The sequence below is a fragment of the Synchiropus splendidus genome, chromosome 9 (assembly GCF_027744825.2).
Source record: "Synchiropus splendidus isolate RoL2022-P1 chromosome 9, RoL_Sspl_1.0, whole genome shotgun sequence".
NCBI classification, from domain to species: Eukaryota; Metazoa; Chordata; class Actinopteri; order Syngnathiformes; family Callionymidae; genus Synchiropus; species Synchiropus splendidus.
In genome coordinates, this window is record NC_071342.1 from 19317505 (window position 1) to 19344762 (window position 27258).

At 41.6% G+C, this 27258-nt stretch overlaps 1 protein-coding gene across 1 annotated transcript; it reads left to right on the forward strand.

Annotated features, from left to right (window-relative positions):
* Positions 1 to 6827: 6827 nt before the first annotated feature.
* On the forward strand, positions 6828 to 27162 carry lrrfip2 (leucine rich repeat (in FLII) interacting protein 2). The gene is given in 24 exon segments (XM_053874724.1): positions 6828 to 6992; positions 8413 to 8547; positions 13298 to 13384; positions 14119 to 14178; positions 14715 to 14957; positions 15118 to 15186; positions 16378 to 16425; positions 16508 to 16564; positions 16728 to 16823; positions 17229 to 17285; positions 17945 to 17998; positions 18106 to 18162; positions 18561 to 18632; positions 18836 to 18949; positions 19335 to 19376; positions 20032 to 20163; positions 21220 to 21390; positions 21700 to 21792; positions 23671 to 23772; positions 24171 to 24303; positions 25360 to 25530; positions 25602 to 25681; positions 25760 to 25864; positions 26377 to 27162. Coding segments are annotated over 23 exon segments (2244 nt in total). The 5' UTR covers positions 6828 to 6992; positions 8413 to 8457; the 3' UTR covers positions 26488 to 27162.
* Positions 27163 to 27258: the final 96 nt, after the last annotated feature.

Here is a 27258-nt window from a genome sequence, read left to right on the forward strand (position 1 = left end):
CAATCACTAATGTAGCAGCGTAATTAGAATGGAGGTATAGAAAGAAAAAAACGCAGCATCTCAATGTCATATCTTTCTTTTCAAAGCTTAAAACCTCACAGTGAATTTAGTTCCCCTTTATTGAAGCGAAGAAACTAGTGACTGTGAGCAGGCGATGTCAAATAGATTCATTTCCAGGGTTTCATAACGCGAAAGTGATTCAAAGCTCAGTCAGCTGACTTGCACTTCACTACACATTCCCAGTGTTCTTACATTCCTCATAGCTAAACTGACATCGCAGCCCCCTGCAGAGTCATCCCTCATCTCTGGATGAGTTGCTGGTCTAATGAGGGGCTTACATTCGACCCTCTCACTTCACCACTGTCCACTCCAGAGTCTGTCTTTGCTATTATTTATACGCTTTTATTTTGAACTGTGCGAACTGGGAGACAAAAAGTTGACTGTAAGGTTAAGAACTGGTTCGACTCTTCAGTCTTAAAAGCTGCCGTCACTTGACTAGACAACAGACTTCACGTCTATTTTCTGTAATTTACAATAATACTGAGCATTCTGTTAATGCAATAACCTCAAGTTCTTTAACACCTCATTTGAACCAGTGCAGAAGACTATACGGCTTCCTTTGTTGCTACACCTACTTTATCATACACAGACAAGAGATCAACTTGGTAATAAAAAACTGCACACATTAACGCTGTGTATATCTAAAGTATATCCCCTAAGCTTAAGCTCCTTTTTGGATAATAAAGAGAATGTTAATATAAGCTGAGATCCCTAAATATGTTTATTGCAAAAAGCATTTTAATCGTCTTTTCAACAAAAGAAATTAATGAGGCTCCAGTTTATTTTGTCTTTGACTCCCTCCCTCTCTGGCCTCACAGCTGTCCTCCTCTGAGCCCCTTCTACTGGCACTGATCAAAACACAAAGAAAAATGTTACCGCCACAATAAATATAATATAAACATAGATTTCTTTTAGTAATACTTTTTTATATATAATTAAAAAAATTCCCCCCAAAACTGAGATCTCATGAAGGGGATTTCATCTGGGGACAGACAGGTAGTAGCTTGACTGATCCATTCACGTGGGCATCTACATCATCATAGATTTCCTCGTACTGGTTTATCCTGGTTATCCGGGATGCGTGGGAGTTCTGACAGAACTCTTTTTTCAACCTGAATGTCACAGGACAACAGGAGATTAAGTGGAATTAGCAGCAACAAAGACTGGATCTAACCGTGACATGTGTATGTTTGGTACGTTGTTTTTCCGGATGCTAACATTTTTTTGTGCATTCTACTTATCTACTTTTATTATACAGCGTGAGTGCTCAATAAGTCAGAAGATAAAACTAGATATCCTGAAATAGTTTCTCTCTTCTTATCTAACAAAATGTGTATCGTTTCCTTCTGTTTTCAAAATCATGGCTGCCATCACAGCAAGATCTGTACATCATAAATCACGCTGCGTAAATCTTTCAAGATGGATGACAGCTTTTATTTCCCGTTCCCAGACAGTTGACCTGCTCTTATCAATATTTCAGAGGCACCTGTCCCGGTCCGCTAGAATAATTACAGGGTGAGAAAAGCAGCCAGTCTCTGCTTTTGTAATGATAACGCATGGAAAACAACTCCCAGATGCAGGTTATCATTATGTAATTACATCCATTATGCTGTCAAAACTCTGAGGAGCAAGAATGTCATCAAATTTATTCAGGTTGTCATTATTTACATAAAAACAGCTGTGAGGGAATAATGTGGTCGGATAAACCTGTTTTTGTCCGAGCGCGTGCTGCAGACGGCTCTCAGTGTGAGGCTTCTCCCTCTTGCTGTGTCGGGCTTTTTCTGCATCAACCCTTCACCTAATGTCAATTGAGCCCAGCCCATTCCAAGAGAACCCCCAGATTAACCCCCATTTTTCTTGACAAAAGGTGGGAAAGACAAGACGATGCTAAATGAGAGCAAATACAGCTTAGCAATGCCTCCACAGACGGTAATTATTTAGAATCCAGCAAATACACAAGAGAAGAGTCGCAGCAAAAACACACCGAGTGAAGTCGAAGCGAAGGCACCAAGGTTCCACAAACTCATACTTTGAATGCCTCAAATGCTCTCACTCAATCACAATATCAATGGACACAAACAATTAGAGGAAACATTCTAACAAATCATCTGCAGGACAAAAGGTCCTGGTCCCTGACGAGATAAGGAGCCTCTCACAGGCCTGCGGTCAGTTGACGGCATTCCTTCTCTGGCTTTTGAACCTTCTCCCCTTCCAGCCTCGTCTCCTCCTTCAAGAGAAGAGTTGTTCCAGGGGGATCATCACAATGTCGTGACTGTGGACGGAGGTTGTGTTCTTGTTTTCGCCACATGAGCAGGCCTGGACTAGAAACGGCACATATTTAATGCTCACTCAGGGAAAGAAAGAGATATCAGACCTGTGAGGTGAAAACCACCATGCTCCAGTGCCAGCGGACAATTCAGTCCGAAAAGAAAGCATGGAGCATTCATCACTCATGACAGCTCACTTTTCTATTTATGCGAACTGAGGCAAGACTGGACACAGGTGACAAGATACAAAATCACAGCTACACCTGTTGAGTTGTTCTGCTCAGCACCCCTTAAGAAAAAAGGAATTTACGGGAACATTGTGAGTCAATTGTGAGATATAAATTGTTATATATATATATATATATTTTATATATTTCTCTTCTTATATGCTTGATAAAATTAAAAAAAGTACTAAGGAAATAAATTACAGAAGTAATTATAGCATTCCATTCTTTCAAGATATTTAATAACAAGAGTCTACATTTGTATGATTTTAATTTTGTTTTATTAATTTTTCACAAAATTCATCCTTACAAGAAGCACACAGCAATCGACTGATCTAATTTGCAAATATATGATTTTGTAAAATAAAACTTGAAAATTCAAAGTTGTTTATGATGAATAGAGATTTGAGACATCTGAATAAATAAATAACATAGAACGCCTCTCACTTGTCTGCTGCTTAATTAAACCACCAGATGAGTAATGATCCTATTACTTCTCCGGAACATGGACCATCCAGTCACCGGGTTCAACCCTGCAGGTGTCCAGAGTGCAAGCCCGATCCCTTATCACCAAAAGACATCTTTATGATGCTTTTAATGGTCAACTTGCTAAACTTGCTTTGTTTCCCACCTGTAGCTAAACAAAGACTTTCCATACTGATCTTTGCTTCTGCTTGGGCACTGTGCTACATGTGCTTCCTGAATTTCAAGTAAAATGCAATCGAGATTTTGTGTTACTATTGTAGTACTGTTGCATTACTAAATCAGTCAGTGACAAGTTCTTTTGTAAGAGTTCGTAAACAGGTGGGTAAAAATGGTGATGGTCAACATGATTTATCAAATGAGGAGGTGGAGCCAAAACAAACATTTCCTCCGTAATTGCATCTTTCAGTGGCAGGTAATGTTTTACCATGAATAATGTCATTTAGAGCTGCCGTTAAAAAAAAAACATTAAAAAAAACAATATGGTATGGTAAAGTGCACACAAAGAAGACTGAAAGTCATGATACATATTTCTGTCAACAATGTCGGTGGAGTACTAGTGAGTAAAGTTCTGTCTGGTTGAGTGGTGTGTATTTTTAAAGCGAGCTTGAAAAGTCGCTAATGTGTTAAGTGACCTGGGATTAAGCTGACACAGCATGACGGTGCACTGGTCTGCATCTGAGCCTCAGACCGATTAATCCAGGGTTTAGATTTGTGACACTGAAGTTGATAAACAGAACAAAAACATGAAGATTGAATGAATTACAAGCCTAAGTTTTACAAATAGAACATTCACTTCCAGAAACGGCTTCCTTTTCATGCAGGTTGGCAAACACAAAACTTGTTTCCCTCACGTGCAAACAAACTGCCTCTTACTCTAAAACTTAATGCTATGCACCCTGATTCCTGAAAATTTTCTCTGACTCTCTGATGTATGACGCTGAAGGTTCAGCCTTGCTTATGCATGAAACGTGAATGAAAATTTCTAAGAGATGCTGTTTCTATTCCCCAACATGCATTTTATTTCATTGCAATTCAGTCCCCATTTTAAAATTGCTTCCACTTAGAAGTGTATTTTTGATGTTCACTTTTGATGCCAAGTATCCATCACTTCTCAATCTTTATTAGAAATGGTTGTCGTCTGTTTTCTGGAACATGTGTTTCCAGTTTTGTTTTGATCAGGTGATATGCCAGGCAGGATTCCAAAAGAGGGTTTTACAATTGGTTACTGATGGATTGTTCAGCTGCTATTCTGAACAGAGGTTTCTTTTGACCTGACTGGTCCTTGAATCCCATCACTCAGTGGATCTGTTTTCGGTTTGCTGAGAAGAGGGTCAGCACCTTGAGTGTCCCTGGTTCTCATAGAAAACTTGAAGAATGTTGGGCTTGTGTTTGGAGGGAATGCTTGCTGCAAGCTCAAGCTTAGAGCATTGAGAGCCATGGTAGCGTCTCTTATACCCAGCAGCCAGAGGAATGTGTTGAACTGTAATCTAAGAACTCTTGTTCTTGACAGAATGATCTTGGATATAAATGCAAAAAGGAGCAGCTTAGAGGCTCTTCACGTGAAACAAAGAAGCTTCCTAATTGGTCCAAAAGGTCAATAAAAATAGCAGTTCACTATTTCTAAGTAGACAAAGAGGCATTGATATCGCTGCAAAAAAAGTGCTGAGGTCATGTCACCGAGTCACTTTCATTTGAAGTTTTGTGGACACCATGAAAATGCCATATCTGAGTGTCACCCCTGAGCCAGAGTCAGTAATAAACAGGTCACCCAGGGGAGTTTGTAATTTACTGATGGAGGCCCTGCAGACTAGAGGTCAGAAATGAATGGGTTGTGTTTTTAGAACAAGCCTCTGTGCTTATGATCGCCTCTTCACTAAATAAAATCATAGCTGTGAAACTTCTGATTTCACTCGTTGACTCAGGGCTTAACCATCCAGACGAGATAACCACAGGCAGACAATGCACATCCGATAGTTTATGGCATCTCATTAGTGTCCAAGGTCCCAGACCGATCCTTCCATCCTGGATCCCAGCCTCCGGTTCTTCTGCACCGTTTTCAACCCTCCCCCTCTTCTGTCCAGTCCTACTGCTGTGTTCCTGGAAGATGGCAAAATAGGAATCAATGAGTCATGTGTGCTGATAACTACTGACTCCCTGTGGGGCATCTTCAAAGGGCCCTGGAGGAGATAGAGGGCGCAGCATTACCCTCCATGGGGTAATTACATGTTGGGGCTCAATGGTTTCTACTTCATTTCTGTGGGGAGTCGAGCTTTGAGACAGACCAGTTAACTATTCACTCTCTGTCCTGTTAGTGCAGGGAGACGCCTTGACAATTTACTGGTGTCCAACTGGTGGCGAATGCTGTCCAGAATTCTCCTAACAAACCAGTCATGATTGCGTGCAAGAGTCAATATAGAATGAAGACACATCCTTCTTTCTGCAGCTGAGTACACACCTGCTGCCTGTTCCAGGAAAACAAGTCGAGCTATTTGAGTGTTTTCAAATTTAAAGGGCAATAAAATAGACACGCTTAAGGACTGTCTGGTTCCCTTAGGCGTGTTGGTTTTTCCTCATCTTTGGTTGAACAACACTGGGACACATTGGAAGCAAAATAGTGAGCCTGTATCTTAAACTGACTACATAAACTATTTGGAAGTTGCTATTTCACCAAGAGCTGCATATCACAGTCCAGTGATGCGAATCAGATGCCCACGTCATTGCATCGCCTGTGGAGGGAGGGTAATTGGTGCCAAAGACGATGACTGCATGGAAAGTTTAACAGGAGTGGTAGCAGGGAGACTGGATGGCTGCTGGAGTCTTTGGGTTAAGACCCCTGTAAGCCCTGTCTGCACAATAGCAAACAAAAGGCTGATCAGAGTCAAAACAGTCATTATCTTTCAGAGATGACAGAGAATAACACTGTTGTGCTCTGCTTCTGTGCATAACCAGAGTTAAAGGTGTCATGAAGGTCCTCTTTTACCTGTTGGTCTACCATTAATTTTTCCACTACGTACAGGTCAAAACAAACCCATGTATCAAACAAGGATGGTGTCTCAAGCAGAGGAGCAACACTGTGTTGTGGGAGGCAGATAGTCACTGAACCTCAAGCGCTCATCCTGGTATAGAATCTTGTTACTAGAATCAGAATCAGAATCAGCTTTATTGCCAAGGTCAGTGAGGATCCCACCAACTAGGAAAGTGCTTTGGAACAATTAATGAACAAAACATAATCATAATAAAATGATAATAATACATTTAAAAAAAAAACGGTCCAAAAACTAGAATCGGGAATGATCTTTAGTTGTTTAGTAGTGAACACCTTCACCTACATAGCAACCGTTTTTTAACTATTGCAAGAATTGGACCCCGTCTCACACATTGTGACGCTACGCGAGCGCCCTCTTGTGATCAGAGTCAGAATCAACACTTGCGTAGCGATTCCAAATAAAATAAGAAAATTTAAAAAGTAGAAAAAGTAGGCATGGTTATACATGGGTAACTGTGTTTTCGCACAACGAAATTACATTTTTGTTCTTACTCTACACCAAGATATATGCAATATATATAACACTGCATTTGTGATCGTTTTCATTGAAATGAAAGCGTTGATTCAACTGTATCCACTAAATTCTTTTACATAAGTGAGACACGACAGGAATGAAAAACACGCTTAGTGTCGGTACCCATCCTGGAGACAACAATACCAGTTGCTTAGTTGAAATGTCCGACGCGATTTGAATGCAACCTCACGCCCTGCTTTTCCCAACATCCGGGTCCTTTGCGCTAACCAGTGAGTGGAGAGTGGGTAAGGAGGGCAGCGGACTGATGACAGCTGTCACAGTGGACAAAAACACCCGCAATCTGTCCAGAGAAGCCTTATGGCGCACCCTTAAACCACCGGCCGAAGGGGACAACGGTATTGCAGCGTCGGGGATCCTTTCAAGGAGGCGCGGAGGTGAGCCGTGTGTTTATCGCGGGGAATATGACGCCGAGATCAGTGCCAGTTTGCCCTGTCGTTCTATGAGAATAGCCGAGTACAGCCTCTCCTCTGCTAACCAAGCTAACTGTCCTGCTAGCCTCCCATGACTTTTTCCTCGGTCATTCCACCGTGAATGACACTTCTCGGTTACGATAGCTCTTACTAACGATACGTTTGTATTGAATGAAATGGGAATGGACAGGCTATTTAGCCGGAGAGGTCCTTGGAAGGCTAAACGCGAGTTAGCAAGCATAGTTAGCACAAATAGCTCGCTGGTTAGCATTACCTCCATAACGTACCAGTTCATGACAACACAAACTTTCTTTTTTAGGTATCACTGCCTATATTTTTGAATGGGAACGAATGCAGAATCGCTGCGTTGATATTTAAATTGCCCAGACTCCTTGCGGTTACTATTCCAACGCCAAAGTTTTGTCACTAGTCTTCACTAAGTTTTATTCGTCGAAGTTGTGGTACCGTTTTCTGTCGTTGCGTTCTCCCTAAAGTATAGTTTAAAGTCATTTCATAAAGTAAAATAAATATCAGATGAGTGGTCAATCCTCAAGATTGGTTGTATGTCTTTTGTCAAAGAGTTTGTTTGCATGGTCTCTTGCCATTTGAAAGAAATGATGTTTTATCATTTGACTATTCTGCACAAACGTTTTTAGGTCCACAATTATGTTTTATTGAAATTACAATCTTAATTGTTGATGAATAAAAAAGCACTGAGTCAGATGAAGACTGGATAAGCTCAGTTAGAGTTCCAATTTACCGATGGTAACTTGAACAAACGACTCATATACAACAAGAACCTTATCTATGTACCAGTAATTTTGCCTACTTTAATACTACATAATGGCAATCGAATGTAATTTAATCATGTGCGTGTGGTCATTGAGGGTTCACTCTAAACATAGAAAGAATCTTGGCTCTCTTTCAGGTGCAGAGTTGCGCCTTGATCACTCCCAAAAATGTTATTGAATTAAAAATTGCATTTTCATTAGTCCTCAAATGTTGCTGTCCACGGTGGCTGTGTTTAATCCATGTTTGTCTGCATTCACAAAATACGTCATGTTTTATACCAAGAAACGAAAGTAATTATCACAGTTAAAAATCCTAGAAGCTGCATAGATTGTGTCATGTTGCTCTCTGGTTCATATCAGCCACAGCTGTTTATCCAAAGTACTTATAGGTGCCATACATGAGCGATGAACTGTTTTTGGAGGAGCAGCCTTAAGAGATAGCAAGCAAGGTTAGTTCAAGTGAAGGAGTCTTATATAATGTTCTGTAGTTGAATCTGGATGGTTCCCAAAAATGTATGTGTGGTTTGATTTTGTTTGGATTTCTATTTTGTGACTGAAATAGGTTGTTCTTCCTTTTGATCTTTCTTTTCCAGTTATTTAGAGTTTCAGTCTGGTGGAGCAACAGTTGCTTCGGCACCATGGGAACACAAGGCTCTGGCCGGAAGCGGGCCCCTGTAAAAGATCGATTCTCTGCGGAAGATGAAGCGCTGAGCAGCATTGCCAGAGAGGTATGCATCATCACTTCACAACTAACTTTAGTGACAGTACAAAATCAAGTGTAGGTGAATAAATAGTCATCAATGCTGTTTAACTTGGGTATTGATTGTGGACTGAACAGATAGTAAACACCGTGGATTAATGAGTACATTCTCATGCATTTCCTTATCTGAAAATAATTATGGAAATGTGTATTCCATGCGGCGTTTTATTTTGTAAGTGACAGAAAATCATTTAAAGCCTCTGAATAAGATTCGTTGCGCACATTTGAAAGGCTGGTTCACCTCTAACCTCCTAACCTCTGTCTCCACAGACAGACAAGCAGCTCACATCCAAATCTCGAATGAATGACTGCGCTGCTAATACTATTTGGAGGGTAGCTTCCAGCTATAGCACTTTACTTGTAGCTTTGTTTTTGTCAATAGTTATGACTCAAGGGTTCATGGTCAGGATCAATGAAGAGTGTTTAAGGACTTTGTCCCCACAATGATCTGTGGCAGTAGACCACTTACCGCTCCTGAAGCAGCAAATATTTTTCTCATTGCATTGTCACCTCCCTTACCTGCAAAATGTATTCGTGCAGGAAATCGTTCACTTGAGGCAAGGATTCACATTGTTGACAGAATTCTATTGGTTCCTTTTCTGAGTCGTGGTCTTAGACACACATGTGCTTCCCTGTGTTATTTGAGTTGTGAAAGACATTTAACCTTAATCAACTTTCTCAAATCATGGCCTAGTAAAGTGTGTTTGGTGATCCTTGGACACGCTCTCACGAGTTTGTTTAGTGAAGTCATTTTTTGTCCAGTGAATACTCCTAAACTGAAAGTGCCTTGGTCAAAGATGTGTCAGCAAGTTTACCCTAGAAACACTTGCAGACATGTGGACATTCAAGTTCTGCTAGTTGGTTTGTTCTCAGGCAAACATGTAGAGACAGCTGGTTAAGACCACAGAGACAGACTTGACATGAAGTGTTTTCGTTGAGGGGGAACCTCAGAGGCAGCTGAGGAAAGATACCTGGCCTGTACTGACTTGTCCTGAGATTATTCCATTTTGTTCGTCAACAGTAGTTTCTCCCTTTTTCATTTCATAGAACACAATCATCTGGTGTTGTAGTTTGAAACAAAATGAACTAACAATATTGTTTACTTTCTTATAACATAAAACTGCCTTTTCTTACTCCTCATAATGTATGGATTATGTATTTGTGACTCGGTCAGTTTTAAAATTGGCTCATAAATGTTGCTTGAGAGTCGTGTAGTGCTTCATTCTTGAACTCCCTGCATCAGGCTCTATTTGCCCTCTTCATAGTCATGCAGTCCAATCATAGAAACATGAGTCATCTGACCCTCCCATTCAGGTCCTTCATTTTAATCTCTTTGTGTGGCACCACCACGATTAGATCAACGCTCACAGCTTATTGAGTTCATGGGGTCAGTGTCAAACGTGTTATGGGATAAATCGTTGTTCCCCGTGACTGACCAGTTTCACGATACCTGTCTGTAAAGCCGCTCACTTTTGCTTGGCAAAGATCTGTGCTAAGAGCGACTGAGTGAATTTGAGCCTGCAACACCACCAGCAGTGTCGCTCTCAGTCATCTAGCATTACCATGCAGTCCATACTTTTGGATACCAGCAACTTTACTTGCAAATCTGTCCAAAGCTGTTATTCCAATTAGTTTAAGACCACTAGATGTACATTTTTAACTATTTATTTGATGACACATTTAGATTACATTGAATTTTGTCAATGAATATATCTGGAAGAATAGCAGGTTCATATAAACAAAGAACTTATTTGTATTCAATCTTTGTCATTCTGGATGGGTTTCTCAGAGGATGAAGGGTCTGACGCTGTGGTGTTAAAAAAAGGAAAGTAAATAAATGAAAAAAAATGAAGTGATCTGGGTGTCACTAAAGAAATAGAAAAGTCGAATATATAATGCCTCTGGGTAAACAAAAGGACTTTTTTTTCCGGGCAAGTTTTGACACCGTTGCTTCTCTCTGCTGCTTTTGATACGTTGCTCTTTGTTTACATTTGAAAACCGTGGCTTATTCTTTTAAGTCGCTTCTTTCATTTCTCACGATGCCCTACATCTTTTGGAGGAGAACAGGATTACATGCTCAGTGGCACGATTACAACATCCAACCACCACGCAATGGTTTGGCATCTTTTCTCTGATACTGAATCTGAAGAGCTTGTTTACCAGCACCTTATGGATGTGTCGACAGACTTTTATGATGTCTTCCAGGCGTGTTTCCATTTTTCGCATTGTGCAACACTGCGCTGAATTTTAATGGCGTTTTACTCTTATTTACCATTGTAATTCAACAGAACCAATTTTGCAGATTATACATAACAATTTCCATACATGTTTATGCATAGTTTTACAGCCTATCGGTTACTCTTAAGGGTCAAGACAAATAACAAGTCTAATAAAGGCCAGGGAAAAGAAAAGTTATTCAGTTTATTACAGATAATGTTTTATCTATCTTTATCTGAAGACTCCTCATTCTTCCTGGAAAAAAAAGCAAGACACCCTGCATTTTTATATTTTATATTTTAACTTCTTGAAATTAGCTCCTTCCTTGGAATCCCATACTTGTATAGAGGAATAGTTTGCCATGGCCACGTGACGCTGGTGTGCCCTGGAGTAGGAGGGCGGTGGCCCACACTATACTACGAAACTGGCCATTTAGTGGGCTGATAATATCTATATCTGGTTGCACAAGGTGGGGTGCCATGATGTTTCACTCTTTTTGTTGTTATTAGTTAAATGAATTTCTCTCTTGGCCAAAGTTTATTACAGCTTTGGGAATACCATTGATCATGTGATGAGAGAGGTCGGGGGGGTACCATGTTTGATCTGAGAATGGATATGCACCACATATGGAGTTTAGTTAATGACCCTAAGTTGCCCTTACTTTTGAGTCCAAGTGGTTACCGATGTGTGTCCTAGATACCAAATGGTGCTTTGATTTTCATAGTATTTTCTACAGTACAGAGTAGCAGGCGTTCCTTCAAGAAAATATCAAGACTTTGACTTATTTTCTTCCCTAATTATGCAATTAATCCAAATGGAATTGAAATAAATTGTGTGTTTATCAACATCATCAGATGATTATTGCTACGTTCGTCCAAATACTTGTGTAAATTTGCATGTGGATTAGTTGCCGCGCTGTAGTTTTAAGCTGTAGTAGACTTGACCTTTTCCCAGGTGATCTCTTTTTAATTAGACTTTTATTCCCGGGTGCTGCAGAGGTGTCTCCGATAGTAAAACGTCTTCTGCTCATGTTACCCTTCCACCCCATGGGCCTGTCCAGGCTATAGATAGGACAGAGACAGAGAGCTCAGCTGTGCTGCTGTGCCGAGCAGGTCAGACTGTCAGACAGCTCAACAGGTGCAGTGCACAGAGCCAGCCGTCTCTCACACTACCTCTTGTTTGGTCCCTCTGTAGATGCTCTCATAATGTTCATATATCGTAATGATACTTAATAAAGAGAGCGTATTTCCCTATTTTGTTTTTACTGCTGAAAACACATAATTGATTAGCCTCAAGTATATGGAAATTGTCATTAAAAAGTTAACAAAAAATGTCCACCAATCACACCCCCATTACCAAAACAATATGGGTCATCTATGCCGATTTAGTCTCATACTAGTCAGTGTACTCATAGTCTCACCGGATCTTGAATGGGCAACATTAGTGAAGGGAGGCAACTTTGTCAGGATAATAATTCTCTATACTTTTGAAAAGATGAGCTTCTAGCTATGGTAGTCTTTCCTTTTCATTTGTTCACAGACTGTCACTTGTTGCTCTGGAGTTGTGTTTATTAACTTCAGGCCTAATTGACACAGGGATGGTTTTTACCCACAGGCCTTTTTCTCTGGTGTAGGAGATAAGACTGCTGGAATGCTGGCAGTGTTTGTCTGCTCCAAGATCCCATAAACATTACGTGCAATGTATAATAACTGTCCATTGAGTTGTAGATAAATATGCCATTCTCTGGTAAGATGTTTAGTTTCAGACTCTGTGCAGTCACCTACAGGACTGCGTGGGTGTCTCCCAGTTTTTTTCTGTTGTTTCACTCTTGACAACCAGCAGCGGTGCAATGCTTACTCCTAATTTGAGTAATTTGGGCATTTTCACTTAATGAAGGAAGCCATGATTGAGTGGTGCTGATTTGATTATGTTTTGCCTCCGGTTGTCAATCACATCCCCTAATTTTTTCCATTGCAGTGAGAATGTTAGATTGTGGATGTGGAAGGCATCTTCTTCTTCACTACATTCCGCCCGATGTCCGTTTGTGGAATGTGCCCAGCCTGCCACCGGGTGATGATGTCAAATCTGTCTGTTGCAAACAGATAAATCAATATATGTATATATTTATATATGTATGTGTATATTTATGATATAGTATTTGTCAAACAGGTTGTTTGCCACATGGTCTGGTCAGACGACACATCGTAATTGGCCTTCAACGTCTTTTGAAGGTGATTTGGAGCTGTGAATTCTGTCCACGTAAGAGATGATTGTGGTTCAGAGATTTACAGTTCAGTCTCAATGTTCAGTCTCATGTTGCTCAATGAGGTTTCTGTTTTGCGATGAACGAAAGTCGGAACCATGAACAGTTTTGTCAAGAGGAATCTGTTTCTCTCAAGTGTTTTTTAAAATACTCGTTCCTGATGACATCTGTTTAATTAAAAAGTTTTTAAGTTTCTGCTAACGTTTTTGTTTTTCCCTTTTATTCTTGGTTCCATCAGGCGGAGGCGAGGTTGGCTGCAAAGCGAGCAGCTCGAGCAGAGGCCCGGGACATTCGAATGAGGGAATTAGAACGGCAGCAGAAAGAGGTAAAAATCCATTGAGATAATGAATTGTATGTACACATTGCTGCATATTACTCACCAATATATCAATTCTAAATTCTGTGTTTTTGGGAAATCGTGCTTTTTTGTGTATTTTTTTTCCAAACATACACCATATTAAATATTAAGTCAGGGAGACATCTATGCAGTAACATGTGATCTTCAGCTCACTCTTATAGCACTATCACCATTGCATGGTTGTAAACCAGCCAACATCTTGGAACAGACTTGCAGGAGGTGAACCATCAGCTAATGTGTGAGATACATCAGCATAGTATTGCATAGTTCATGAACTGCATACAATTGATATGCTTCCACTTGCACTCATTGTCAAGAGATTAATATATACTTGTTTTGTCTTGAAATCTGAATCTATAAAACCATCTATCCAACTATCAAACATCCAAATGCTGAATGGATATTTATTTTTATTATGTCTTATTTATATTTGCAAGCCCATCTAATGGCTACTTCAGTGTATTCTAATGTTTTCATTCTCAATACTCACCAAACCACTGAGCCACAAAGTTAGGACTGCTGTCTATGTTCTTCTCAGCCTTAAAGCCTCAAAGTGTTAAAAATATATCCAGAAAAATAAGTCCTGAGTGTCCACAGACGTGACCAAATCGTCTATTCTTGAATCGAAGTATGCTTTTTCAAGTTTCAGCACATTTTGAGTGGTGATTTTATGTTTTTCCTGGCTCATTCCTTCCATCCAGATTTCTTACCACTCATCCAGCAGTAGCAACAGAAAATGGGGTCAGATCCACCAGTGGATGGTAGGAGAGAGTGAGAGAGTGCTGGAGAGCTCTCGCTTTACTGAGTTTTGTGTGTCCCAGTCAACTATAGTGGATTTTCCACAATACCTAACTTGAAGATTTGCCTCGCTGTGGAAATTGGTTTCTCCTCATGTTTGCTTTGGAGACTGTGTAATCTGAGTGGGTGCATGAGTCAATTAGCTTATGACCTTTGGCTTTGTGTAGATCTGCATTTGAGTTGGTAGTTTGAGCATCTGAGTGATGTTTCTAACCTCTGAAATAGGTGCTGCATGATTAAAAAGTGTGCTGTCTTTCACATTGGTTTAACTGTGTTGGTTGTACAGGTTTACCAGAAAGTCAAAAATTGTGCCGTGTCCTCAGTTTTCTTTTTGAAACTTGATCTAAAAGCCTCAACACGTGTGAATGCATATGGCCTGGATCAAGATATGAATTTGCCTGCTGTGGTTTTCACAGGAATTGTTTTTGACCTCCTTCATCTTACTCTGATTTAGCAACACTCACTTTTAATTTGTACCAACTTTCTTTCCTGGCTTCAGGCTGACACAGAAAAAGCCCGAACCTCTAGTAGTAGTAGAACAAGCAGTCGTCATCGGGTGTGTATTTTTTTTTCCTCACCTTCTCCCTCCTGTCTACTCCTATTTCCTTTCTTCTCTCCGCTGTAATCCAGCTCTAAATCCCTCATCACTCATTTTCCTTTCTGTCTGCTTTCCTGCTGTGACTCCTTGTTTCCACATTAACAGGGGCTGGATGATGATGTCATGTCAGTCCGCAGCTACAGGGTGCGTATATATATATATATATTCCACCCGTGCCAAGGTTATTAAGATTGATGTTTGGAAGCCATTGTTCTTTTGGAAAAAGCACTGCAAATTCATTTTATGAGCTTATGCTTTTGGGGTCATTTGTGTTTAATAGAGGAACATTTTTTTCCCCTTTTAGTCAACCTCTTCATCAGTTCGGGACGTGGGCTCTAGTAAGAGTCGATCCAGTTCCCGTAGAAAAGATCTGGTGCGTTGTTGTGCATGTGTGTGAGGGTCAGAAACAAGTATAAGACCTGATTATCTGCATGTCATCATCAGGAGTTAATGCAGAGCCAAGTCTGATTTACGGAAAGCCTTGCACTTGATAACAATAGAATCCTGACCGGTCGCTACATCTGGTTAAAACATCTGGATCTGTCTTCGTCCTTGTTTTTGTTTTTCTAATGGTTATCAGGAACTATGTAAACTGGCTGAATCTATTCACACATATGTTGAGAGAATTCACAGTTGCATGTTTCTGAGTGCATCCCAAAACATGTTCCCGTCCCCATCCACCCAGCAGCCTTTTACCATTCTTCTAATCTGGGATAATGCTGTAATCCTTGACAGCAGCCTGCTACAATATGATTACGGCATTAGAGAATATGGCATTAAATGTCTGAGACGAATCCTGATCACAAAGAATTTGCTTTCAACTCATGATTGTTTGTGTTGCTAGCACTACAACTACGGGTTTTTGTGTTAGTTAGATGGCCTCTTTCTGCCATTAGAATTGGTGAAAACGTGAAAAAAAAATGTATGCTTCATTCATAGTAATTCAATGCCTGCAGTTTTGTCTGGCTAACAGTAAAGTGTATGGCTTCTTGGCATTCTTGGTTTGTTGGAAGAATTTAGATACCATAATATCACCATTGTATGTTCTGGTAAATCATTAGCTTGTCTGGTATTTTGATCGTGATAATGGTGATAATAACATAAAACCGTCAGTTGTTTTCATTATGCTTATGAGATGAGGCTCAGTCTGCTTGTAGGTTTAAGATTATATCGCAAGATATATTTGATTTGCTATTTTTAAGCTGGCTATTATTATAAAAACATTATTGAAGTGGAAGTGGGGAGAAGACAGAATGTGGTTCAATATCTATTACTAGTTTCCCAATATAGAACTGGGTGATGGGTTTGTTCTGGCAGAAAGGCCTATGTGGAAATTAAATCCTGTTGCACAGTTTGGTTTCCTGACTTTTTAGTGTTGTGACAGTTACAGATTACAGATGTTGTGATCTAAGGCGAATGTGTCTGCTAGATGTTCGTGCCTCACCTCATTACTGTCTGCTGTTCAACATGCATGGATTATAGCATTGCTGAATCTAACAGTCTGGCCATCTGTGGTCATTTCCCTTCTGCTGATCAGTCATTGTGACTTTCCTTCTCTCTGCAGTCTGATGGTCTTTCCTCAGTCTCTGGCCTCAAAAGTTCTCGCTCTACTGTATGTACCAGAGTAATGCTCACATTCTAGTTTCACGTCATTGATATGCCTCATTTATTTTTTTGTCTTTTGGACCTGACAGAGTTCTGTGTACAATGACCTGCATAAAAAGACCTCTTCCTCCAAAAAAGACCTGCTGGTCAGTGTCAATGAGCATGCAGGCTGTGTCATTTATAAGCTCTTCACTTTGATAATAACTATTAAGTTTAAACTGAAGCATCTCCATTTATTAAGCAATCTAATCTATAAATGCACGGCTTTACTGTGTTACACGCGATCAAACTATGCTCCTGCCCTTGCAGACCGGCCTGTACCATGATCAAAGGACTTACAGCAGCCTCTCAAAGACCAAACTGCCTCCACCCTCCTCCACCTCCACCTCCTCTTATCAGCCGCGGGTCTGTCCTCCTCTCTTTCGTTCAGGATGATGGGATTAAAGACAGTCGAATCATTTTATCTTCTTGATCTTTTTCATTGAAGTTTTATTACTCCAATATATTTTTATGTTGCTGCCATAATGAAACTGTCTCTTAAAGCAATGCCCTGTTGACGTGATAAGATAGTGTAGATATTGTAGAAGTACAATACAGTCCAATACATAAAAATAAAAAGCTCTAGTCCACCAGCATCAGAATGTTGACAAGGATCTCAACATTTCATTATGCAACAGTGTTGCCTGGAACCGTTGGAGAAGTCAGCAACACTCATCCTGTTTCCTGTTGCTCTTTATCCTTTAACTTTCCTACTGCTGCATTTCTCTTTCCTCTAAACCACCTTTCCCCTGCTCCCCTGATCTTTGACAGGCCACCACTTCCTCATCCTCCACCACTGGTGCACCTCTGTCCCGTAGCTACAGCATGGTCAGTCCAAGTCCTCTGTTTCACCAGCACCGGATACCATCTGTTAACGTCAGGCACACATCATTGGTTGCCACATATGTGTTCAAGAATGCCACAGCGTGGCTGGAAGTGCTTATTTTTAGCTGTGTAATCTAAGCACACAGTCACTGTAAAAGGTTAACAAGGGGAAACCTCACTTTCTGTTTGAAGACAATTGACACTTTGTCAGTGCATTCTTCTGAATTTTGTTCTAATTTGCCCTTTAAAAATACTTGAGGTTTTCAAATTTTCTTGAGATCCCTGATATTTGTTCAGTCTAATGATGGATTTTTGGTTATTAACGATGCAATGACAATATTCAGGGTGGATCAAGTTTAAAAGAAGAAAATAGGACACACACACATTAAATAAGCCTCTGCAGTTGAATTATACCAAAAATATTTTTTATGTTTCATCCTGTTTCTTATGTACATTTATACTTGCTGCATTTTTAAATTATATTTTTAATAGATAAGGAGCTCCCCAAAAATGGTCAATTGTTAGTTATTTTTGTTTGGATTATTATAGTGATATATTCATTACATTATTTAATTGTTGACAATAACAATGTGGCACTCTAGATTAATTCTCCCTTTCATGCTTTGCTGAGCACCACATTGTCTCCCACGTGTTTCCCCCAGGCCTCTATTTATGACGACACCGGACTTTACGGCTCGAGCCAAAGTTCAAGAGCTGTAAGTCTTGTGTCAGGGAGCATTTCAGTGTTGCCGCTGCCACATCATCCTCCTGAGTGTGACTGCCTTCACCTTAATCCCCTGTCCTTTCCTGCCCTCATCCCCAGCCCTCTGAATATAGCTGGTACTCCTCTGGAGCCAGCTCTACTCGCAGCAGTCCTGTGGTGAGCTCCTCAAACCCACCACTTCCATGCATGGGATCCACTAACATCAATACAACCATGATCAAGAGCTAACTCCCTCTTTGTAGCAGTCCCACGTCATCTTAAGTGGAAGTTGTATCCTGAACCTGTGACAGCTTGCTGTAGAGAACTTTGCCGTGGTGTGAATTTAGATTCTTCGCTGCAGTTGCCGTGCTGGCTAAGAACTTGAGGCAGGGTTGCTGAACTCTCTGTGCTGTGTTTGATCAAATTATCCTAAGTGCATGACTCGGCATTATTTATAGGGATAAAGTCATTTGAGAAATCCTATTATCTGTTTAATGTACAGGTGCTTGTAGATGTTTATAGAGGCATGAAGATAGTGTGGATCCTCATCTGGGACTTGTGTGTGTTTTCATCAGTCTTCCTCAGATGATGACACTGTCAGCAGCATATCCCAGGATCGCTTCAACCGGGGCCGCAGAGATAGTGTGGTGAGCCGTAGGGGACTGTCCTTCAAACCTTTGTCGGGTCATTTCAGCGATTGAAAATGTGTATTCATTCTGGTAGATTGTCTGTGGTATTCTCTTACTTCTTTTGCCTGCTGTCTCTGACTAGTCAACCTTGAACATGTCTGTCCTGGTCTCAAGCTGTTTCTCTCCACTTCATCTGTTTCCTTTTTACCCCCAACCTGAAGTCGTCGGACTTCTCGGATATTAGTGAGTCAGCTGCTGATTATTTCAGCCGCTCCAACAGAAGAGGCAGTATTGTTTCCGATCTCGATGATCTGAGCATTCCCGATCTGGACGCCGTAAGTGGCTTGTTTCGGCTCACGGCATTGAACTGGAAATTGCCGTGCCAGTAACAGTATTGATATTAACTAATGCATGTTGCATTTAATATTGACATTGTATTAATGGGCTGTAGTCTCTTAAAGAAAGTTGAGTTGGATGTGATTGCAGTGCTGTAATCGGTGGATTAAAATAGACACTTGATGTTTGTGTCTGTTGTGCCTTGTGAATGTTTTTAGGATCTGTAAACATGATGCACTTCTCCTGACTCATAACTCCAGAACTAACTAATAAAAACCTTACAGATGAGAAAACGTCTGCGAGCACGAGAAGAGTGGGTCGCTAACAACACATGAATGGTGCCCACCTTTTCTTAATAGTTCTTGTTTTGTTTTTGTCTTTCAGCTGGATGAGAAATGCGACAAACAGTATTCAGATTACAGCCGGGTGAGTGTGACATTTATTCCAACCTCATCTATGGTAAACACTCTGATAAATTGACTTCAAATGAGAATATGAAACCATGTCATCAACAAAACAAATACAGAGAAAAGCAAAGGCACTGTGAGGAAAATGAGGATTTAAATAAATACATTTTAAAAATAAATAAATAAATCATTGATCCTTGTTTTCTATTAATGTGTTGGCAGCATATTTTCCATCATTTCTCATCATAAGATTTGCATCATTCAGTGCTCTCTCTCGTGATTGAAAGGAGCTGAGTGTGTTTATTGGTCGCCTCCCTTCAGGTGTGAACAGGACTTTTACTGAGCTAATCGCCAGCACAATGAGTCACAGTAAATTCCCTTATCGTAGAACAGAAGGGAAAACTCACTTTCATACCGCTTCCTCTGCGGGCAAATAAAACAAGAGGGAGATATAAAGTTGTTAGTAAAGTTGTGCTTAGAATGTTATTTTTTAAATTGAATTGATAGTGTTCTTAAATGATGCCCTGATTCTTGACTTATTGTAACCATCTGCATTAACCCGTAATTTTAAGTTTGTTGATAATCATATTCATATTTTCTCTAGGGTATTAAAACCCATGTATTTAAAGCTGCTCACAATGGAGAATAACAACAGTAGTGTGTTGTGCTTCCAGCCATCTTCCCGCTGTGCCACACCGGGACTCTCAGCAGCCACGTTGGCATCCCTGGGTGGCAGCTCCTCACGACGGGGCAGCACAGACACCGGCAGCATCTATGACCCCGACACTAGTCTGAGTGAACTTAGGGTAAGAACAACTTACGCTAGCGACTTTTGTGTTAACCTGACAAAGCTATATTCCTGTCCTCATCTTGGTGCTAATTTATCATTTTAGTTATTTAAATGTCGTGCCCCTGTGTTGCCCCTCCTGCTCTTCACAGTGTTTGCATTAACAGTTTTTCTTCCTGCTCGGGAGGGCTGGATGTTTCCCGTGAAGCTGTAATGTATTTGTGTCCGCTGGTCTTGAACACGCCGGCCAGACTGGCTCTGAGATGGCAGCACGGGTGCTTTATCTTTCCTTGACAATCCCCAAACTCTGACGTTTACCCCAACTATTCCCTCCATCTGCTCTACAGGATATCTATGAACTAAAGGACCAGATTCAGGATGTAGAAGGGCGATACATGCAAGGGCTTAAAGAGCTGAAGGTAGTGGGGCTTGAGCTCACAGCATGCCTCCTCTTGTCCCGTGGGAGCAAGTATTTCGTCACTAACCCCTCTGCCTCTCTTCTTCTACCCCTCTTGTGCCTCCTAAATACACAACTATGTGTTCTTGTGCTCCCAGTCTGAGTTGCATCTGAGTTTCTTTTGCATGATCTTCCTGCACTTCTGGGTTGGTCCAACACACTGGCTGTGGTGTTAAAAGCAGACACTCCCACTGTTCTGCTGGGTTTGAAGGTGTAAACAGGAGAAGAGTGAAAGGCTCCACCTGCTGACGGACAATTGCTATGACTTGAATTTCAGGTTCCTGAATCCACCAGGTTAACGTCACCAGAGTGCTGGATGACCTCATGTTTGACGTCTGCAGCCACCTCCAGCTGCCTCGACACTTTTTAAAAATCCCTTTATAGAGTAGTTGACTAACAAACTTTGCTTGTTCTTGGTAGTTCAATTTCAGCTTGTTTTATTTTTCAGTACTGATAGTAGTCTTTTTTTTCCAGCTCCTACTTTGATACAACATGTGGTATATATTGTGTTTCAACATTATGTCAAATATATCCTAAAACATTGTTTCATTTAGATGTTTGCTTTGTTTAAAAGCCAATTCAAGTGTTGACATTAATGAGTTGCTTCATTTCGATCAGGAATCTCTAGCTGAGGTGGAGGAAAAGTATAAGAAAGCCATGGTATCAAACGCACAGCTGGACAACGATAAAGGAAACCTCATCTATCAGGTGGACACACTAAAGGACGTTATAGAGGAGATGGAAGAACAGATGTCGGAGATGAGGAGAGAGCTGGAGGAAAAATCGAAGGTGACTCATCGTACACTCTTTATTTTTTTTACTTTTTTTCTGTGATGTGTCTGATGATCACCCAACAAACAGTTGAAGTTATTTGTATATTGAAAGTGAAGTCAGTCTCGTTCACGTCGAACTATCTTTCACAAACCAAACTCCACATTTCCAAGTAAATTTAATGGCCGACATCTTTTGGCTGGACACCGAGAATCATTCTGTATCAGTATTGATGGTTTGTTGGTTAAATGAAAATGCACGTGGCACATAATGTTGTGAATGAAAAAGCTAAAAAGTGTTACTTTCTTTCAACTTTTTTTTATACAGGAACTAGAAAGGCAAAAGCACACTTGTACTGTCCTACAGCACAAACAAGAAGAACTGAAAGAGGGAATCCGCCAGAGGGATGAGCTCATTGAGGTAATGCTGCGGCTGAATATTAAAAAAACCTGTTGTTTACACGAGCGCACCAAACGGTTCTATCAGACTCTTCTGCAGGAACCAGATAAGGGTTGATTGGCACTGGCCTGAGTCGAGAAGCTTTCCGTGCTCTTCCAACTGACATTTAGTTGCTTTTGATCATTTTATCTCAGTGTGGGTGTAACTACAGTCACAAAACACACTGTTTTCCTCTTCCACCTGTTTCTGTCTTTTTGTATCCATGTGCCTTTTGACTTCATTGCACTGTTCATATCTCGTCTTGTTTTGTTCCATCTCGCCACTGTTCACGTCTCCAGGAGAGCCAGCGAATGCAGACTAAGTTAGATGCCCTCACCAGAGAGGTGTTTGACCTGCAGGAAACGATAAACTGGAAGGACAAAAAGATTGGGGTAGGAGGTTCCACACGTGTGCTCTGACAGGCCATGAGAGGCATTAGATATTTTAAGCACTGTGTCTGGTCACTTCTTGTGCCTCTCATGTTCTCTCTGCATGACGGAGACCCTCTGCTTCAAGCAGTAGCACCCCATCCTAGTGCACAGTGTGCAAACGTGCATGTCGTAACAGCATTTAACTTATGGTCGGGTAACCTCAACATTGCTCAGATTTGCAGTCATAAATGAAGTGACTCACTCTTCTAAGTTTTGCACAGCTTGTTTATGTTGTGCAGTGGACCTCTCTCTTTACAGTTGCTACACTTAAACTTGGAAAAACGTGGAAAATCAAATCTCATTCGTAGAGCTGCACCACCAAAATGAATGATTTTGCTCAACATTATGAATCCCGACTACTCATGACATCAGAAACTTTCAATATGCATGAATAATAATTATTTTAAAAACAAACATCCTATTACAGAGTACAGTCACTAGAGGAACAGATGTCATAATGTCCCTCTGTATTTCACCCCCCCACATTTCACACCAACACGACCGAGCTTGCGAACTTGCCTGTGTAGAGGTGGCCAATAACATGTTGCTACAGTAGTGCAGGCGGGTTTGGTCCCCTTGTTGGTCTGGATTTATATGCAATTTCTCCTCGCCACCACTCATTGAAACAGGAACTAACCAGTGCGTTTGCTTTTGTTGTTGTCTAATGTGAAACATCAGCAAACTCTTTGATCATACTGATCGGCTGTGGGAGAGCAGGTCTTTGCTCTGTCTCCAAGTTTTGGTTGCAGAAATGCAAGCCCTGCTGACGCTTAGTACAGTTCAACCAAACGTGGATATTTGTGCAGCCTTATTATGCAGTGATCAAGGCAGAGGCCAGCCACACATAAGTCGAACCAGATTCTGTATGATGCCTTTAATCAGGAGCTTGTGTACAGTCCTCCTCTTATACTCTCCAAGTACACATTGCAATGACACTATTAGTGTATGTGACGTCATGACTAGATGTTTTCGCTCTTAAAGTCTGTTCTTGGTTTCTCTGGATTTAAAACATTCTCTTTTGCCATTAAACTGCGTGGACTCTTTCTGAGCTGCATATTATGACTGTTGAAGTACTTAAGTTCATTTGTAGCAATAGCTTGTTTCTCTCCTCCAATAGTGACAGTCATTCTCAGTATGGATGCTTTTGCTTTGAGGAATTTACTTCCTCAATGCATGACATGCACGTTTCATTTAGCCTGTAGACATTCATTTGATGTCCCTGCAGAGCTGTGACAAAATGAAACGCACCACCCTCCTGTCGTCCACCTCTCCTCTTGACTTGTGCCTGTGTGTCTATGTTGCGTGTGGTGCACGCTGTGTCCTCCACGAGAGCTACTGCATGTGGTTGTGCTGCATGTCTGTCCACACTGTCCAACTTCTCCTCAGCCTCTTTCTTCTGCTGTCTTGTCTCCTCTCGTCCTCCGGCCAGGCCCTAGAGAGACAGAAAGAGTACTTTGATTGCATTAGGAATGAGAGGGATGAGCTCAGAGATGAGCTCGCTGACATCAAGGGGAAAGCCAAAGCTGGAGAGGTAGGTCTGCCGAACTCTTATAGGAAGTCTGGCGGCTCTAAAAATTAGCCTCTTTTTCCGAGCGTTGTCTTGTGTCGTCTGAAATATTTGGCTCATTTTTCACAGGATACGTCTACACTCAATATATTTTACAGTCTCACATTTTTTGCTGAAATTTTATGAGTATCATGCCATGCGACTCGACCATCTAAAACTGCAGCGAACTTGTCCAAACACAGTCTTTTTTTATTCTCTCCAAAATATTTGTTTCCTCAGGCACGATTTTGCAATCCATTTTCCAGGTGGTTCCGTCTATTGACTTGATGTGTTTCTTATTTACGGAGAGTCTCGCAGTTTAAAACGAGTGCTGCCATTAGTTTGGATCAGGAACTTGAGTTGGGCCTTCTTTGTGTTTGCAGCAACACGGGCTGGTCATCATCCCAGACGGCGCACAAAACGGAGACCTCAACCACGAGCATCTGTCCTCAGGAATCACTGTGGTCTCCCAGGAGGCCGCGCAAGTGCTGGAGTCAGCAGGCGAGGGACCGCTGGGTGAGTCGCTGCAGTCAGACCATGCACCACATGCTGGTCACCTCTAAATAAAGATCTAAAACAACGTGGTAATGAACAAAACCCATTCATGGTTCCCTCCAAAGAACAGTTTCATCACCGCTTTTATACTTGCACCTCAATAAAATTGAGTTGGCTGCCTCAAAGACCGGTGTTGCTGCGCATTGCTCAAGGGCCCCTCAGAGTTTTCCATGAGTTGTAATGACCTCACTCCACATTCTGATTGATGGTTCCCCGGATGAAGATGCTCTCTCTTGTTTACACTCTCCAACAGCTGTGGGTCGCCATGTTTCATAGTTAAGACAGTGCAGTCATGTTATCGGGATTAGGAATCCTTTCTTCTGCAATAGATGTTTCACTCTTGGTGTGAGTGTGAGCTCCAATATGGAGACAAATGTGGTGTGTGGCGCCAACTTGAATTCATCAGACTGTTGCCATAGAAACGCACAAACACTCGTGCTCTTGTGCTCCCTTCAGGGGCCGCCGCACCGGAGTGGCCTCTCGGCGAGAGTCGGCCCTTTTTAAAGCTCAGTTGTTGCGCTTTCGTCTTGTGATATTTTTGTTTAATAAAATGCTTTTTTTCCTTATAAGACCCCTTTTTTTAGATTGTTGTAAACCGAGCTGAATAGTTAGTGGAATTCTTTTGGTGTCTCACTTTATTGCTGTTGATTGACAAGCAACTGCAACCACGGAGGGAGGAGGACACAAAATTCAATAAACCTCCAAATGAATGGTTGTGTATTGCACAAACACAGATAAATGAACAGATGCTGACATTTCATTGAGCTTTGATGTGTTTAGCTGAGGATCTTCAAAGTCTTCTGCCACTGGTTCACATCTGAAAAGGTGCACTTTTCATCCAACCACTTTAATGTGATCTGTTTTGCTGCTGCTGCTGGGGAGCATGAGAACATCCTCAGATGCCAGTGTACATTAGAACATTTCTGTAGGATGATGTACCTTCACCACTGTCTCACTCTCTCTCACATTTGAGCGTGTTGATGATCTCACCAGCATGTGTTGCTCTGGTGGCCGCAGATGTGAGGCTACGGAAGCTGGCGGAAGAGAAGGATGAGCTCTTGGCTCAGATCAGGAAGTTGAAGAACCAGTTGGAGGAGGAGAGGCAGAAGCACTCGAAGGTCGACGGCACGTACGCAGACGGGGAGAGGATGGAGAACGGTACTGACCTGCACATCATTGAAATGCAGAGTAAGTGGAACCCTTCGTCATCCAGCTGTGGAACCAGACCATGAAAAACTGACCCCTCCCCCTCTGTCCAGGAGACGCCAACAGGCAGATCAGCGAGTACAAGTTCAAGCTGTCCAAGGCGGAACAGGAAATGGGTACGATGGAGCAAAATGTAAGTCTCTTTTAGCAGAACATGACATCAGTGCAGGAGGAGTCTGACAGCACATGTCTCCTTGCCGTGTGTCCTCAGATAAACAGACTTGAAGGACAAGTGTCCCGGTACAAGGCGTCAGCAGACAACTCGGAGAGAATCGAGGATGAGCTCAAGGCTGAAAAGAGGAAGCTGCAGAGAGAGGTAAAGAAACGGTGGCAGCTGTGTTTGGAAATGTTTAGTCTGTTAGCTTTCATGTGAGACCCAAGTTTGTTTATGATTTCAGTTATACACAGCTGGTCTGTGAGAGCCTGTCCCTTAGTTCAACATAAGTTACGTTTCAATATCTGGCAGTTATTCACCATAACAAAAGGCTTCATAACATGGTCAGAACCCTAAAATGGAATGGAACATATTTATTGTGACAAAGTCTCACCCCTGGACTTGCACGATTCAGGTTGACAAGTCAATGTCCAGGTGTTTCTGAAACTAGTTTTGCTTGGTGCAAGGTTGTGAGTGAGACTCGTACTGTGCAACAACACTAGTGGCCAAACTTCCTTTCAACCACAATAATATCGCTTTCTAACTCGGCTCCCACTCTGAACTGGTCGCTGCAGCCACTCGAGTGTAGCAGTTGTTCTCAGTGATCTTATGGGCCTGGTCATAATCATGAGGCAAAGATGTCTGACTGATTCTTCTGCACTCCCCCCCTCCAGCTGCGCACTGCTCTGGACAAGATCGAGGAGATGGAGATGACCAACAACCACCTAGTGAAGCGGCTGGAGAAGATGAAGGCCAACCGGAATGCTCTTCTGTCCCAGCAGTGAGGCAAGGCAGCACCACCACCATCATCACGCAAGTCCTTAACCTCACACGTCAGACCTCCGACCGTGCGCCCGGAGCACGCTTCCCCGTCTTCGGCTGCGAAGACGTGTAGCTTAACCCGAATCACCGAAAAATCGTAGCAGAGATGAAAGACCGAACTTTTCTTTTCTCTTTGGTCAAGCTGGGAGTTCTTTTCATCTGTGAAGTCGCCAGAGATTTTTGGGGAGAACACATGGTGAAGAACGGTGAAGATGCTGGGAGAAACGTGTCACTACATTCAGAGCTTTCTTCTGCAACATGTTATCCACAACATTAATTTCCTTCTGGCTGGGTGCTTGGCTCTTCTTTTGTTTTGTTTTTTTGTTTTGTTTCTCTTGATAAGTTGCATGAATGAGTCAGGACGACGCTTTTAAACTCTTCAACCATGGAGGCTGCTCCGGCCCTGCACCTTCCCAGCTTCCCTCACACAGTGAAGTGCCTTTTCACACTCGGAGTCTGGGGATCTGCACCGCTCATTGAATCAATGGTTTTTAAAAGGTACACGATGATGTATTTAAAGAGAGAGGGAAAAAACAGGAGGTGCCGTGTGGAAAATATGTAGAACCGACCGTGTCTGCTGCAGTTTCATTGAAATTTTTCAAATATTTAAAATATTTCTTGAAAATAAATGTGTAATTTACAGACCTGTGTGTCGGGATTGTGTTTTGTTTAAGACGAGTCTCCAACCATCTGAACTGAGAGTGTGGACGTTAATAAGATGAAGCTTTTCCGTA